Source organism: Lactuca serriola, chromosome 5 (genome assembly GCF_051521515.1).
Source record: "Lactuca serriola cultivar US96UC23 chromosome 5, Lser_US96UC23_V15, whole genome shotgun sequence".
In the NCBI taxonomy this organism is placed as follows: Eukaryota; Viridiplantae; Streptophyta; class Magnoliopsida; order Asterales; family Asteraceae; genus Lactuca; species Lactuca serriola.
Window position 1 is genome coordinate 332383779 of NC_136412.1, and position 12842 is coordinate 332396620.

Consider the following 12842-nt stretch of genomic DNA (forward strand, 5'->3'; position numbering starts at 1 on the left):
ATGTTTCATCCTAACTAGCATAATATGAAGCAATTATACTACAAGAAACTAGTAGAATGACATACCTTTTGATGGAGCTTGAAATCTTGATCTTTAAGAGCTTAGCCCCAATAGTGTGGAAGCCTCAAGTGGAATCACAAATCACTAAAAACACCTTGGAAATATTGAGAGAATAGAATGCACACTAGAAATCGGCCCACTCTTGTATACTCACAAACTAGTGCCATTTCATGTGCCAAAGACCTCTTTATATTGTATGGAGGATTAGGGTTACATTCATGTAAACCCTAATACTCATGACCTTTCATTTACATAGGATCCATGGGTTAAAAACTCCATGGACTATCCATGAAAGCTTAGTCCAACCTTAATGAACTTGGACCATGTTATATATATAAGAGTCCATATTTAATTAGTTCCTTTTTTTATCACAAAATTAATTCTTGATCAATACTAATTAAATAATATGATTCCATATTAATATATTAGAACTTATAATATATTAATATAAATCTTAAACATACTATTCTCAAAAGACTATCCATATAAATTGTTCCGGTGAAGTGCAACCCAAATGGACCATGCTACTATCGGGTCGAATACATACCAATAATAGTTATGGGCTTAGACATCTAATCCAACATCTTTAAGGGCTGATGGGGGCTGAGGGTGAAGAAACCCTAGCCACCTCATTCCTTTAAATAAGGAGCAAACCCGGAAGATTAGGGTTTCATTTCCAGCGACCAACACATCGTGTTCCATGAGGCATCATGTCGTGTTGCTCTTAATGGGACTCGTGTCTTTTTTTATCTCGACATGCTATGTGGTGCCTCCAACACGCCGTGTCCAATCCAAAAAGGTGATTTATACCCAAAGTTGATCCTCAAATTCTGGGTGTTATAACTCTCCCCCACTTAAATTAGATTTCGTCCTCGAAATCATTCCTCGTTGTCTCCTTTACCGAACTAACAATCCTGACAGGATTTCCCGAATCCCAAATGAGACAACCCGACACTTTTCCAGTCAACAAAAGTCAATTCTGTTAAATACTATTTCGAATTTTATTTATTTCGTTAAGTTCGTGAGGGTTAGAAAATGATTTACTACATATAAATAAAATTTATATAAGTTTCGGAACCAAAAACACTGGAAAAACCAAGATTTTTCCCTCGAAACCGCAAACCTCGTTCAACCATATGTTTTCGGCCGAAAACCCTTGGACCGAAAATGGATCTCGGCCGAAAACCCGACCGGATATATTGATTTCATCCGAACACTTAGTCATTTTCTCATCTTTTCAATCGAAAATACTCTCAATTCTCTCTCAAGTATCATCCAAGAACACCCCCATCTTCAAGTAGAAAACTTTGAATCTTCATATTTTCACCAAGAACACCAAGAACAACCTTCATATCTTTAAGGGCCGAAAACACCAGTAGATCGAACACTTGATTTCGGCCGAAAACCAGTTTTCGGGCGTGAACACCCTTGGAAACGAAAACCCCTTTGACACTTACATCATTTTCGATAATTATTCCTAACATAAAGACCAGTGTTTTCTAACACTTTAAATTAATGGTTTCACAAATTTAAATACAATTTATGTGTTTAATCATCATTATGATTCCGTTAATTCCGCATACAACAACTCGAGGGTCATCTTTTCAGTCCGCTGTCTAGCTACAAGCACACACTATCAGTGAGTTCATACCTCTACATTTTCACTGTTTGTAATGTTTTCAGGGGGAATACAAGTAAAACACAAGGATTTTTGTGTTTTTATACAAACGGTTTCAAACAGATTTAAAACCTTTTTCAATTAATACAAACCAAGAAATCACTACATTTTATAAAAAATATTCAGATATTTTTAACCCTTATGTAACATGTTGAGCATGTGGGTAGTTTTCAACATACAAAGATAATTGCAAGGTTTTCAGTACACTACATATTATACAATCAAACTATGGTCGACATAGTTTGGGATCAGTACAAAACTTTTCCAGAATTTAATACATGCAACGAGTACATACATACAAAACTATAATAAGTATAGTCTGGGATTCAATACACAGTTTTACTAATTCAAGAGCCTTATACAGTAACGAACATATAAACTATGGTATGATATAGTTTATGGTATACAACACTATTTTACGAATACAAGAGTACAATACTAAATAATTATTTAAGTATAATTATTTTTACTCTACAAGTCATACATACAGTTTCAAGTACAAGAGAACGCGACAATACTACACGTAAACTAGTTACTACAGGGTTGTGAGGCACTACTTCAATTGTACCCTCCAGGGGTACAAAACTAAATCCTACCACAGTATAACTAGAGTCTCCTGGAGGGAGAGTGTGAGATTTGTGTATAGATCTATACAGGATTAACAATCCCACACCTAAACTACTAGCTATAGTTAGGCAAGCATGCCTAGGGTGACAAATATCATAACGTCCGACGCCTGAAGAACGTCGTAGAGGTCACTAGGTCACATCAAGAATGGTTATACCAAACTTACAAAAGTATAAACTAACCATTTATTTATGGGATTTCAATTCTTCAAATAGTTTTATTTTCATTAATAGAACTATTATACACTACAACTGGAGGATTCCAGGGGTTACAACTCATGGTTTTATTCTATGTAATAAAACTACTATACATACTGGTAGCAGTCAGGGTTTTCATATAGAACATACTATACATACTGGTGGCAGCCAGGGTTTATGCTTGTAGTATGATAATGAGGTGAGTTTTCTTCACTGTATTTGTGGGTTGAAGGCACCAATGCCGACCCACTAGTTTATGCTTGTAGTATGATGATTGTCTTCGTGATAATTGTTTGTTATGCATGTATTTGCTTTATGTCTTTGTGACTCTTTCATTATGATATTATGTGGTAGTGGTAGGGGAGAAATAGACCCGATACTGGTTGAAAGAGACCGAAGGGGTTGAAATATACCCAATATCGGTTGAAAGAGACCGAAGGGGTTAAAAGCACCCATATATTCTTGATTGTTATATATGGTATGGGGTATTTTGGGGGAACGCACTAAGCTTTTTGCTTATGGTTTTTCAGTTTATGTTTTGGGTACTTCCAGTTCGAAAGGGAAGGGTCCGACCTGATCGCACTGCATCCACCAATGTTTTTCCGCATCACGTGATTTTGGGATTTTGGTACTCTGATAATATTTGATTATGATACACTCTTTACTATTTTAGTATGATTATTGTATGATTGAAATGAATTTAAAAATGGAAATTTTATCTGAAATTTTTTGGGATGTTACATGTCATCTCCGATGTTGATGTTGCACCTTGTGATCACAATGTTGTTTAAATCGTCTATATCGATTCCATCATTGTTTGGGGGTATTTAAATCTCCATAGACTGACACTTCATGAATGTATGTGTTATCAAATTGCACCGAATGTAAACTACAATAAAAACCATAAAAATTCCAATTGTACACTTAATTTTGACAATTTTTTTGGTAATACATAAATTTTGACTTCTTAAATGTGTGTTTTAGCTCTACAATATGTTTGTGTGTGTTAATTGGAGGTTTATAGAGAGACATAATGTAACGTCCCAAAATTTAAGACCAAAAATTTCATTTTAATAATGATAAAACCATCATCCAAAGCGTTTATAAACCATAAAAAATCAGAGTGTGTTAATAATTATCCAAGTACATGAAATCAACAAAATGTGGAACAACGTAGTGTGTGCGATGTGATCATCCCGGGCCCTTCCCCTTCAATCCGGAAGTACCTGAAACATAAACTAAAAACCGTGAGCACGATTCTTATTGAGTTTCTTAAAATACCTCATACCATACATATCAAACATACGATGGGTCATGCCCAACAACCATCAGGCCCCGCTCGGCATCGAGCCCTGCTCGGAACAGATCTGTCGATAATATGAGATGGGTCCTGCCTCATCACATTCATCAGGCCTTGCCTGGCATCAGGCCCCGTTCGACATTCATACAGACACATAAAACACATGCAAGAATCACTAAGACAAATAGCATACAGTACATTCATCAGGCCCCACCCGATATACATATCACATACTACACATGCAAGAGTCACAAAAACAACTAATATCCTAATCATAATAAATCATGGGCCGACATTGGTACCTTTGACCCACTAAACACTGTGATGAGACTCATCTCAAACTACTGAAAATCAGATAAATGCTCAGACTGCTGATCCAGAAAAATCCCCGCACTAATCAATAAAAAAAATCCCAATTAATAATTGGGCCATAAACCATAACCATGAATCTCATTCATTTGTCCAACTCCCAGGGTAAAAGACCATTTTACTCTTTCCTCACTTAGCCCAATAACCGAGCCCCAACCTAATGGCTCCAAAAGCCTAATATGGCCCAAATTCCTAAATGAGGCCCAAATCCCATTATGGGCCTAAATCCAAAAAGGCTCGAAGCCTAATAATGTCCCAAAGTTAGAAAGACTATTGGACCAACAAGGCCTAAAACCCTACTAGTCCAAATATGGCCCAAATCACAAAAGTCAACAAAAGTCAAAGTTGCTGAGTACACCCGACACACGCAGACTTACGCCCCATGTACGCTTATTTTGGCCAGTACCCTGTAACATCTCGAGCTTTTAGTTATTTTCAAATCCTTCATTTGGTATTTTTAATTTCTCATTTTGGCCCTTGAATTGTTTGGAATTAGCCATAGTGGCAAATTGGTAATTTATTGGGAGCTTGAGTTGTACGCCGAGCGTACATGTGAATATGCTAAGCGTACTAGGGAACGCCCTAGTGCACTGGGCGTACACATATGTATGTTGGGCGTATGTCTGTCCGGGTGAAAACCCTAAATTTTAGGGCTTATGGAGTATTTAAGCATCTTTATGGACCCTTTACCCCCATGTTCTCAGCCTCCAAGTTTTGGAATCGTTTTTGGAAAACCCTACCTTCTATAGTGTATGTGTGTATGTGTGAGTTAAGAGTGTGTTTCTTCTGTGGTTGAAGAAGAAGAAGTTGCATCAAGGTGATTGGAGAGTGAAGTAAGTTAGTAGATCTTGGATCATCACTTCATTAAGAAACTCTAGAAGGTAAAAAGCTTCTACCTTTATGCTTGGATTGTTTAGATCTTGTTTTAGTAGCTTTTTGGTGTTCTTCTTGTCCCAAAATTCCCATTGATGTGCATGCTTTGTTTTGGACGTGTTGGGCTGTCCTTTCAGACCCTAGGATGGGTCCTAAGGCATAAAAATGAGGTTCGTTTAGCTAGTTTGGTTCCTTGTTCTTTGTAGGAGGTCTTAATGGATTAAGACCATGTATTAAGGACTTTTTGGTCGTCTAAAGTCTTAAAGTTTGAGACTTTATGATTCTAGAGTACTTTTGAGTCATGGATCTGAAGTTTGGACTTAAGTGCTTAATCCATTAAGAACTTATAAGGATTTTAAGACCTGCGAGGGTACACCCCGAGTAAGGCGATGTACGCCCCGCGTACTGAGTCAACCACCCGATGGTGGTCAATGCGAGGTGAGCGTACCGAAGGGTTACACCTCGCGTCCACCTTCTGTTTGGGCTTCGGACTTTAGGCTTTGAGTTTTGGGCCACCTTTTTGGGCTTGAATGCTTGGGTCCTCTTTGAACTTCTAGATATGAGTGTTTTTTGGGCTAATCGGAGAGTTGGACCTTAGGATAAGGCCCAATAAGGAGTTGGGCCCAATTTGGAAAAGTGGGCCAAGTGTGGGCCTTGATGTAATCTGGGCCTTTTTTGGATCAAAGATTCGAACTTGGGCCTTGGACAATTAGGGAAAGGGTAAAATGGACATTTATCCTAAGTATGGATCCTTAGTCAAGAATGGTATTCCGATTGTTAATTGAATATTTGTTTATTGTGATAGTTCGGGATTTTTCGTGAGTTAGCGGTCAGAGGTTTCAGTACAGTTTGACATTGTGAGGTGAGTTTTCCTCACTATACTTAGGGGTTGACGACACCAAGGCCGACCCATTGGTTTGATAACCTAGTATTGATATGCTGAGTATGTATTCGATATGCATGCTAGTTGGATATGCTAGTCTGGTAGATCTGTAGGAGTACCTGTGATACTGTCTGCTTATCTGTATATGATATTATTTGTTATATGTCGACATATTGTGTGGGTTGGGTTGAGGTTGTACTACTCCGTGTTGTAGCCAACAAACCCTAGAGTATGCCGGATATGAGCTGAGGGCCAGGGAGGGCATGCCAGACTCATACTGAGGACTCATGAGCATTCCATATACGAGCTGAGGGTCGGGAATGGCATGCCAGACTCGTACTGAGGGCTTAGCGGTATTCAGTCCACGGACTAACCAGGCTAGGGATCAAGCCAGACATAAGTTGTGGGCCGAGGGCAAGCCAAACTTAAGCTCAGGGGTAATCCAGTCTGTTAAGCTGTGGACCTATTACATGTTGTTATTATATTTGTGCTATCTGTTATGTATTAGTATTTTGGGGAAAACTCACTAAGCTTTAGGCTTATAGTTTTGGATTATGTTTTAGGTACCTTATAGGATCTCGGGAAGGCGAAGGCGTGATCGTGCACCTCCTCATGCTTTTTGTTTTACGATTTTGGGATTTCTCTGATGTTTTGAAAACAATTTGTAAACAATGATGGTTTTAAGTTTGATTAAAAAGTTTAAAATTTTCAAGAATTTTATGAATGTTACATACGCGTTGCGTACGAGCTGGGTACGTCTCGTGTACTCACAACATGCACAACTTCGTAATTAAGAGATTAATTGGTTAAGCCACTATGTCCAATTCTCAGATCTGGTCCTAAATGATGTCTTAACATGTAAAATTGTCACCTTCACACCCTTTCATAACTTAATGGGGCCCAAAACTCAAAAAAAAACATAACAATAACCCTAACTGATGCATGAGCCAAGATTACTCATCAAGATTGCATTTTTATGAACAAGGGACCTCAAAAATGCCAACATCTGCCATCCCTAGCTTCTGAAGTAGATCATACTCTCAAGCATGGCTTAAAGGCCCATAAAAAGCATAAAAAACAAGCCTTAACTAGATCTAACCAAATGATTCATCAAGTTAAGAGCTTTATACCTCAAATAGCTTACTAAACTGATGAAGATCATGGATCTTCAAGCTCCAAGTCCACCAGAGCTTCACCTCCTTCAAAGGATACAAAAACACCACAAGATCACAACAATGGCTCACAAACACTCAAATTAAGGCTAGGGTTTTGTTCTTAGGGTTTGGAGAGATGAAGGCTATTCATAAGAAACTCCCAAGGCAACTTAAGGTGTTTAAATAGGACACAAACCCTAAAAATTAAGGTTTGTCCCAACCGAGCGTACGCCTCGCGTACGTGGGCACCTTCGTGGCCAACTTAGGAGCCAATACGCACATCGCACTCGTAGGGTACACCCAACATACTCAGTAGGGACCAATTTGCAAAGATATTTAAATGAAGGGCTTAAAGGGAAAAACCTGAAATACAATGTTACACATAAAGAGGACAAACCATTAATAAGCATACTTGATTAAATGAGCATCCCAAACCCCTAACATTTTTGGATCTGATGAAACCAACTAAGCTTAGCTTATATTTATCATCAGAACATGCTCCAGTTTTATTCCAACTCACCATGACATTCTCTCTATCTTATCAAACCTCACCACGAACTCCAACCCATTGACCATTGATCTAACCGCCGCCGATGATTCCAACGTTCTCTGCATCCTCCACCAACACCGTATACCATCTGCTTTGCTCCATCGGATATCCTCCGGCATAGTCCCTCTCAACATCGTGTTTTCTATACCTTCAACACCACTCTGGATTTCAGGAACATTGTCGCGGACAAGTAATTCCCCACCAAAAGAAGACGGGGTGGGGAAGAAGACAAGATGGGGTGTTATTTATTTTATTTTTTCTCAAAAAAATTTATTTATAGAAAAATATTAAAGAAATTCTAAAAAATAAAAGTCTTTTCATATTGGTGAGATACTAACCACAATAGAAATCGAAACTATAAGGATCTTCCATAAGATCCAAAAAAAACTAAGGGCTAAATATGGTATTCTAAAAAATCATAGGGACTATTTGTGAAGATTTGTCTTTTTTTAGGAGACTACAAGGGCTTACTCGAAAATATTGGATGAAAAGAAGTAGCTTTGGGCAAGTAGTTTGAATGGGAGGATGGGAAACAGGCGTACGAGTGACGGAGTATCAAGACACGTAGACCCTTCGCACATATAAACGGATGCAAACCTATTTATATTCCCCTCTTTATTCCCTTTTCTGTTCCGCACCCCCAATCTCTCCCATCGTTTCACCGCCGTTCTCCTCCACCGTTTCCAAGCCCTAAACCTTCCCCAATCTCCAATTCATCATCTCCAAATCCAATTTTCACTACCTAGGGTTTTTCTGTAAGCCGGGGGTTTCAAGGATCCGGGAAATGGCAAGCTCGACGACCAGCACTGTCTATATCCAAGTCATCGAGGACGTCATCAACAAAGTCCGAGAAGAATTCATCAACAATGGTGGTCCTGGCGAAGGCGTCCTCAGCGAACTTCAAGGAGTGAGTGTTTTTTTTCCGATGTCGACCAAATCGGGCGGATTTTTTCTAGTATAGATCTAGTTTTACGGGGTTTTGATTTCGTTGCTGTGATGTTTATTTGGATCTGTTTTTGTGAAATTCATACCGTTTGTTTACTGTTTTGGTGGTTCTGGTATTTTGGTTAGTTATGGGAGTTGAAGATGATGCAAGCTGGGGCTATAGTGGGTCCGATTGACAGATCTGCTGTCGCCAAGTCGATGGTCCCTGGGGCTACATCGAACACTGTTCATGATCTTAATGTTCCATATGAAGGGCCAGAAGAGTATGAAACTCCCACCGCTGATTTACTTTTCCCTCCGGTAAGTATCTGTTAGCTCATAACTTATGCGAACAATTATACCTACATGTACCGGATGCTTGGACTTCTTTATAAGTGGATACAGATGCAATTGTTCATGCTAATTCATTTCTCTGAGAAAATTGCAGCATATAGAAGTTAGGCCTTTGTTGTTTTTAGATTCACCTAGGGTAGATGAGTATATAAAGAATCTCCGAATGAGTGTACATTTCCTGTTCATAATTGTGTAGCTTAGTTATGCGAAAGAGAACAACTTTGTTGAGAGTAAAGAAGGAAACTTGGTTATGCATCCGAAATATCGGGGGTCAACCAAGTGTATTTATGATGAAATATTGGGCTGTCTTTATTTCATTTATTGTTCATACTTTCATGGTTTGTTTCCTTAAGTTTGTTGTTATCTGCAGACACCATTGCAGACACCAATGCAAACACCTTTGCCTGTTCAAACACCATTACCAGGAACAGCTCCAACACCTTTACCAGGGACCATGGACAATTACAATATACCTACTGGAGGTACCCCCATTACCCCAAGTGACTATCCTTCCATAAACGAGAATGGAGTTTCAGATGGCAAATCTGGGAGGCCTAACACATACATGGCAAGTGCATCTTTCTTATCCTCTTCATTGCTTTATGTAGAATCATTCCATTAGTATATTACATTGGTATCTTAATTTTCATTTGAGATGATTATATGGGTACTCTACATGCCCCCATTCAAAACAAAAATTTATCGGATGTAATTTGTTTTGTGATTGAAGTTGTAGAGGTTATTGTTATACATTAAAGTTTTATTTTTTGTGCAGCAACCACCATCTCCTTGGTTGAACCAAAGGCCCCCTCTTGATGTGAATGTTGGTAATGTCTCTCTCTCAATGGTGATATTAAACATGTATAAATTTTTAAACGTATGCATGTATTGTATATCTACCCTAATTTACTAAATCTTTTATTGTTGCAGCTTACGTGGAAGGACGTGAAGATGCTGACAGAGGAGGAGCAGCCAATCAACCAACAACTCAGGTTACCATAGTGATGTTATTATCATTTAAAAATCTTGTCAGCTTTCCCTTTATAGTTTCATATGTCCAAAGGCAGAGACAAGTTTTGTTGGTGTATTTTTCTTGTCATTTATTCCATGATTATAAGCTCAACCACTTGTTTGTTTATATGTTCAAAAATAGGGTTTCTAAATTCCGATAAGACGAGTTCACTTTTAGCTGACAATCATAAGATGGAAACAAACATCAATTACCCAAATGCGTTCGTATCACAATAAATGCAAACATTCAACAACATATATACTCATTTAAAGTGTCATTAATGACATAGTCGTTGTTTTCATCCATATAAAAAGAATAATACCCTTTTCTCTATGTGTCATTGTGTTGTCAACAATACCATGTGGCTAATAGTTAGGAAGCAACCTTCGCCAATGGCAATATGTTCCTCATATTTTGAAGCATCAGTTTTCAACTCGAAAGATTTGGTTACGCGTAGTTGTTTTGCACACTATTATTATCTTGTCTTCTTTTGAAAAGATACTGATACCCATTTAATAGCTCATTTAAGAAAGAAAAGGACAAATATTTCTGACCTACATATCGTCTCACTTCATTCTTTACGTTTGAAAGTTGTTTCACTTTTAGAAAAAGTCAACTGAATTTGAAATACAAAACCGGAAACGGGAAATAGAATATATGTGGTCTGGTTTTGGTTCATGATTGTAAGTAGGAGTCTTTTTTAACGATGGTGGTTGATTAAATATCGGATATCTTTCTTTTATGTTTATGTTTATAATGTAATGTAAGTGTTTGATAAATCTTAAATTAATTGCAGGATTTCTTTCTTTTATCTGGAAAGCGTAAGAGGGATGAGTTTCCTTCACAATATCGCCCCTCAGGCGGATATATTCCTCAGCAAGATGGTGCAGCTGATAAACTTGAGGTATTATATTATATCTTTTAATTAACACATCTCATGTTTAATGTTTTTTTTTTATTCCATATAATATTAATATTAATATAAGATGTGTTTGTTTGTTTGTGAACTCAGGTTGGTGAAGGGAGCAACAGTATTGTTGTTGGTGGTAATAATAGGATTCCTCAACTGGATGGACCTATTCCTGATCCCTATGATGATGCACTCTCTACACCAAATGTAATTAATAATCCTTTTTTTTTTAAAAAAAATATTATTTGGAGGCATAGAAATGTAGTAGTGATATTGGTTGCATTGTAGTTACTTGTTTGTTAAGTTAGCTAAGTGAAGTGATTTGTTTTGACTTTTGACTTTTGAGTGAAGATCTACAACTATCAAGGAGTTGTGAGTGAAGACTACAATGTAGCCAACACACCTGCCCCACAAGGTAAACTACGTATAACCTATCTTAATTAATGCTTCATCTACATCTTCTGGTCTTTAGGAGTCTGAAATTGGTTTTTTTTTTTTTTTTTTTTTTTTTTTTTTGTGTTCAGAGCTGCAAGCAGCGACTCCTGCCATGGTGAATCAGAATGATATTCTAGATGACGATGAAGATGAGCCTCTGAACGAGAATGACGATGATGATGATCTTGATGACGTGGACCAAGGCGAGGAACTAAACACTCAGCATTTGGTGTTGGCCCAGTTCGACAAGGTACATCACATCACATACATACATACATACATACATATATACATAAAAGGTACAAGTCTCCAATGCATGAAACTGGTTGGCAGGTGACTCGAGCCAAGAGCAGGTGGAGGTGCACTCTCAAGGATGGCATTATGCACATAAACAACAAAGATGTTTTGTTCAATAAGGTTTCTCCTCTCTCTCTCTCTCTCTCTCTCTCTCTCTCTCTCTCTTTTAAAAAATATATATACCAAGATAAATTATTTGAGTAATTGTGAAAATTGGTTTCGTGTGTGATTCAGGCGACTGGAGAGTTTGACTTCTGATTATGCCTGTTGCTGAGTCATGAGAAAAGTATGTAGAGAAATGACTTTGTCGTCTCTTTTAAGAATCCAAAAAAAAAGAAAAAAAGAAAAAAAAAAAGAGAGGAGGTGATTGAAGGGTTTTCTGAGTCAAACAGATTTGTATATAAAGTCGGAGAGCTTTTTGTTTGCTTTGGCCCTAGTATTTATGGGCTATCTTTTAGTTCCATGAAAAAACCAAACAAACTACATGCCTTTCATTCATGGAACTAACTAGTAGTAATTCCGGTTGATGATTGTACCTTTTGGATTTTGGTCAACTTTTATATCCAACTCAACTACATTATTTAACTCAAACTTTATTTATTTATGTTGAATGTACCTCTCGTGTTGTGTCCTTCATTCCGGAGTTTATGGATACATATTACTACTACTAAAACACCTACCTAAATCATTAATATTTAGATAATAAACTTAACTTGTCGTTGTTATAATTATATTTCATATATCAACAAAAAATACTAAAGAAAGAGAAAGTGAATTTGTTATCAACCTAATTCCACCCATGTTAACGTATTACGTGTTTTAACTACCACGTCATTTTAGCAAAGGTTTGTTGTCTTATGTCTAGCGGTCATGTAGTAACACTTGAATTTAACAATTGCAATAAACTTACGAATAACCTTTTATTTGAATTTTAATAATAGCTTTAATAAGTGATTAATGATATATCGTTGTTTTCTTAAAAGGAAAAGTTAACTCAGGAACATATTATTTCAATTGATGGATACCGACTATTTCATCAACCCCCTCTGCTACTATATAGACGTCACACAACATAATATATTGGTTCACCAAATAACATCATTCAATCACTTTTTCTTTTAAGGAAAAAGAAACTGGAAATTGCTTGCATCCAACAGATAGTGAAATGGGAGCAAACCAGAATGTCTAATGTGTATAAGTTGTGGTATTCAAACGCGCA

General features: G+C 37.4%; 1 protein-coding gene across 1 annotated transcript; it reads left to right on the top strand.

The window, feature by feature from the left end:
• The first annotated feature begins 8331 nt into the window (after positions 1–8331).
• LOC145055243 (transcription initiation factor IIA large subunit-like) lies at positions 8332–12069 on the top strand. Its single transcript, XM_079003542.1, has 11 exons — positions 8332–8598; positions 8763–8936; positions 9340–9537; positions 9745–9796; positions 9900–9961; positions 10778–10885; positions 10994–11098; positions 11243–11306; positions 11416–11576; positions 11660–11743; positions 11858–12069. The coding sequence occupies exons 1-11, from the start codon at positions 8476–8478 to the stop codon at positions 11879–11881; spliced, it is 1155 nt and encodes a 384-aa protein (XP_078859668.1). The 5' UTR covers positions 8332–8475; the 3' UTR covers positions 11882–12069.
• Positions 12070–12842: the final 773 nt, after the last annotated feature.

Bases quoted from the DNA above. Each gene is read 5' to 3' on its own strand.
- LOC145055243 (XM_079003542.1), top strand. From the start codon at position 8,476: ATGGCAAGCTCGACGACCAGCACTGTCTATATCCAAGTCATCGAGGAC. The intron at 8,937-9,339 runs GTAAGTATCTGT...TGTTATCTGCAG, and splicing joins CTGATTTACTTTTCCCTCCG to ACACCATTGCAGACACCAAT. The intron at 9,797-9,899 runs GTAATGTCTCTC...TTATTGTTGCAG, and splicing joins CCCTCTTGATGTGAATGTTG to CTTACGTGGAAGGACGTGAA.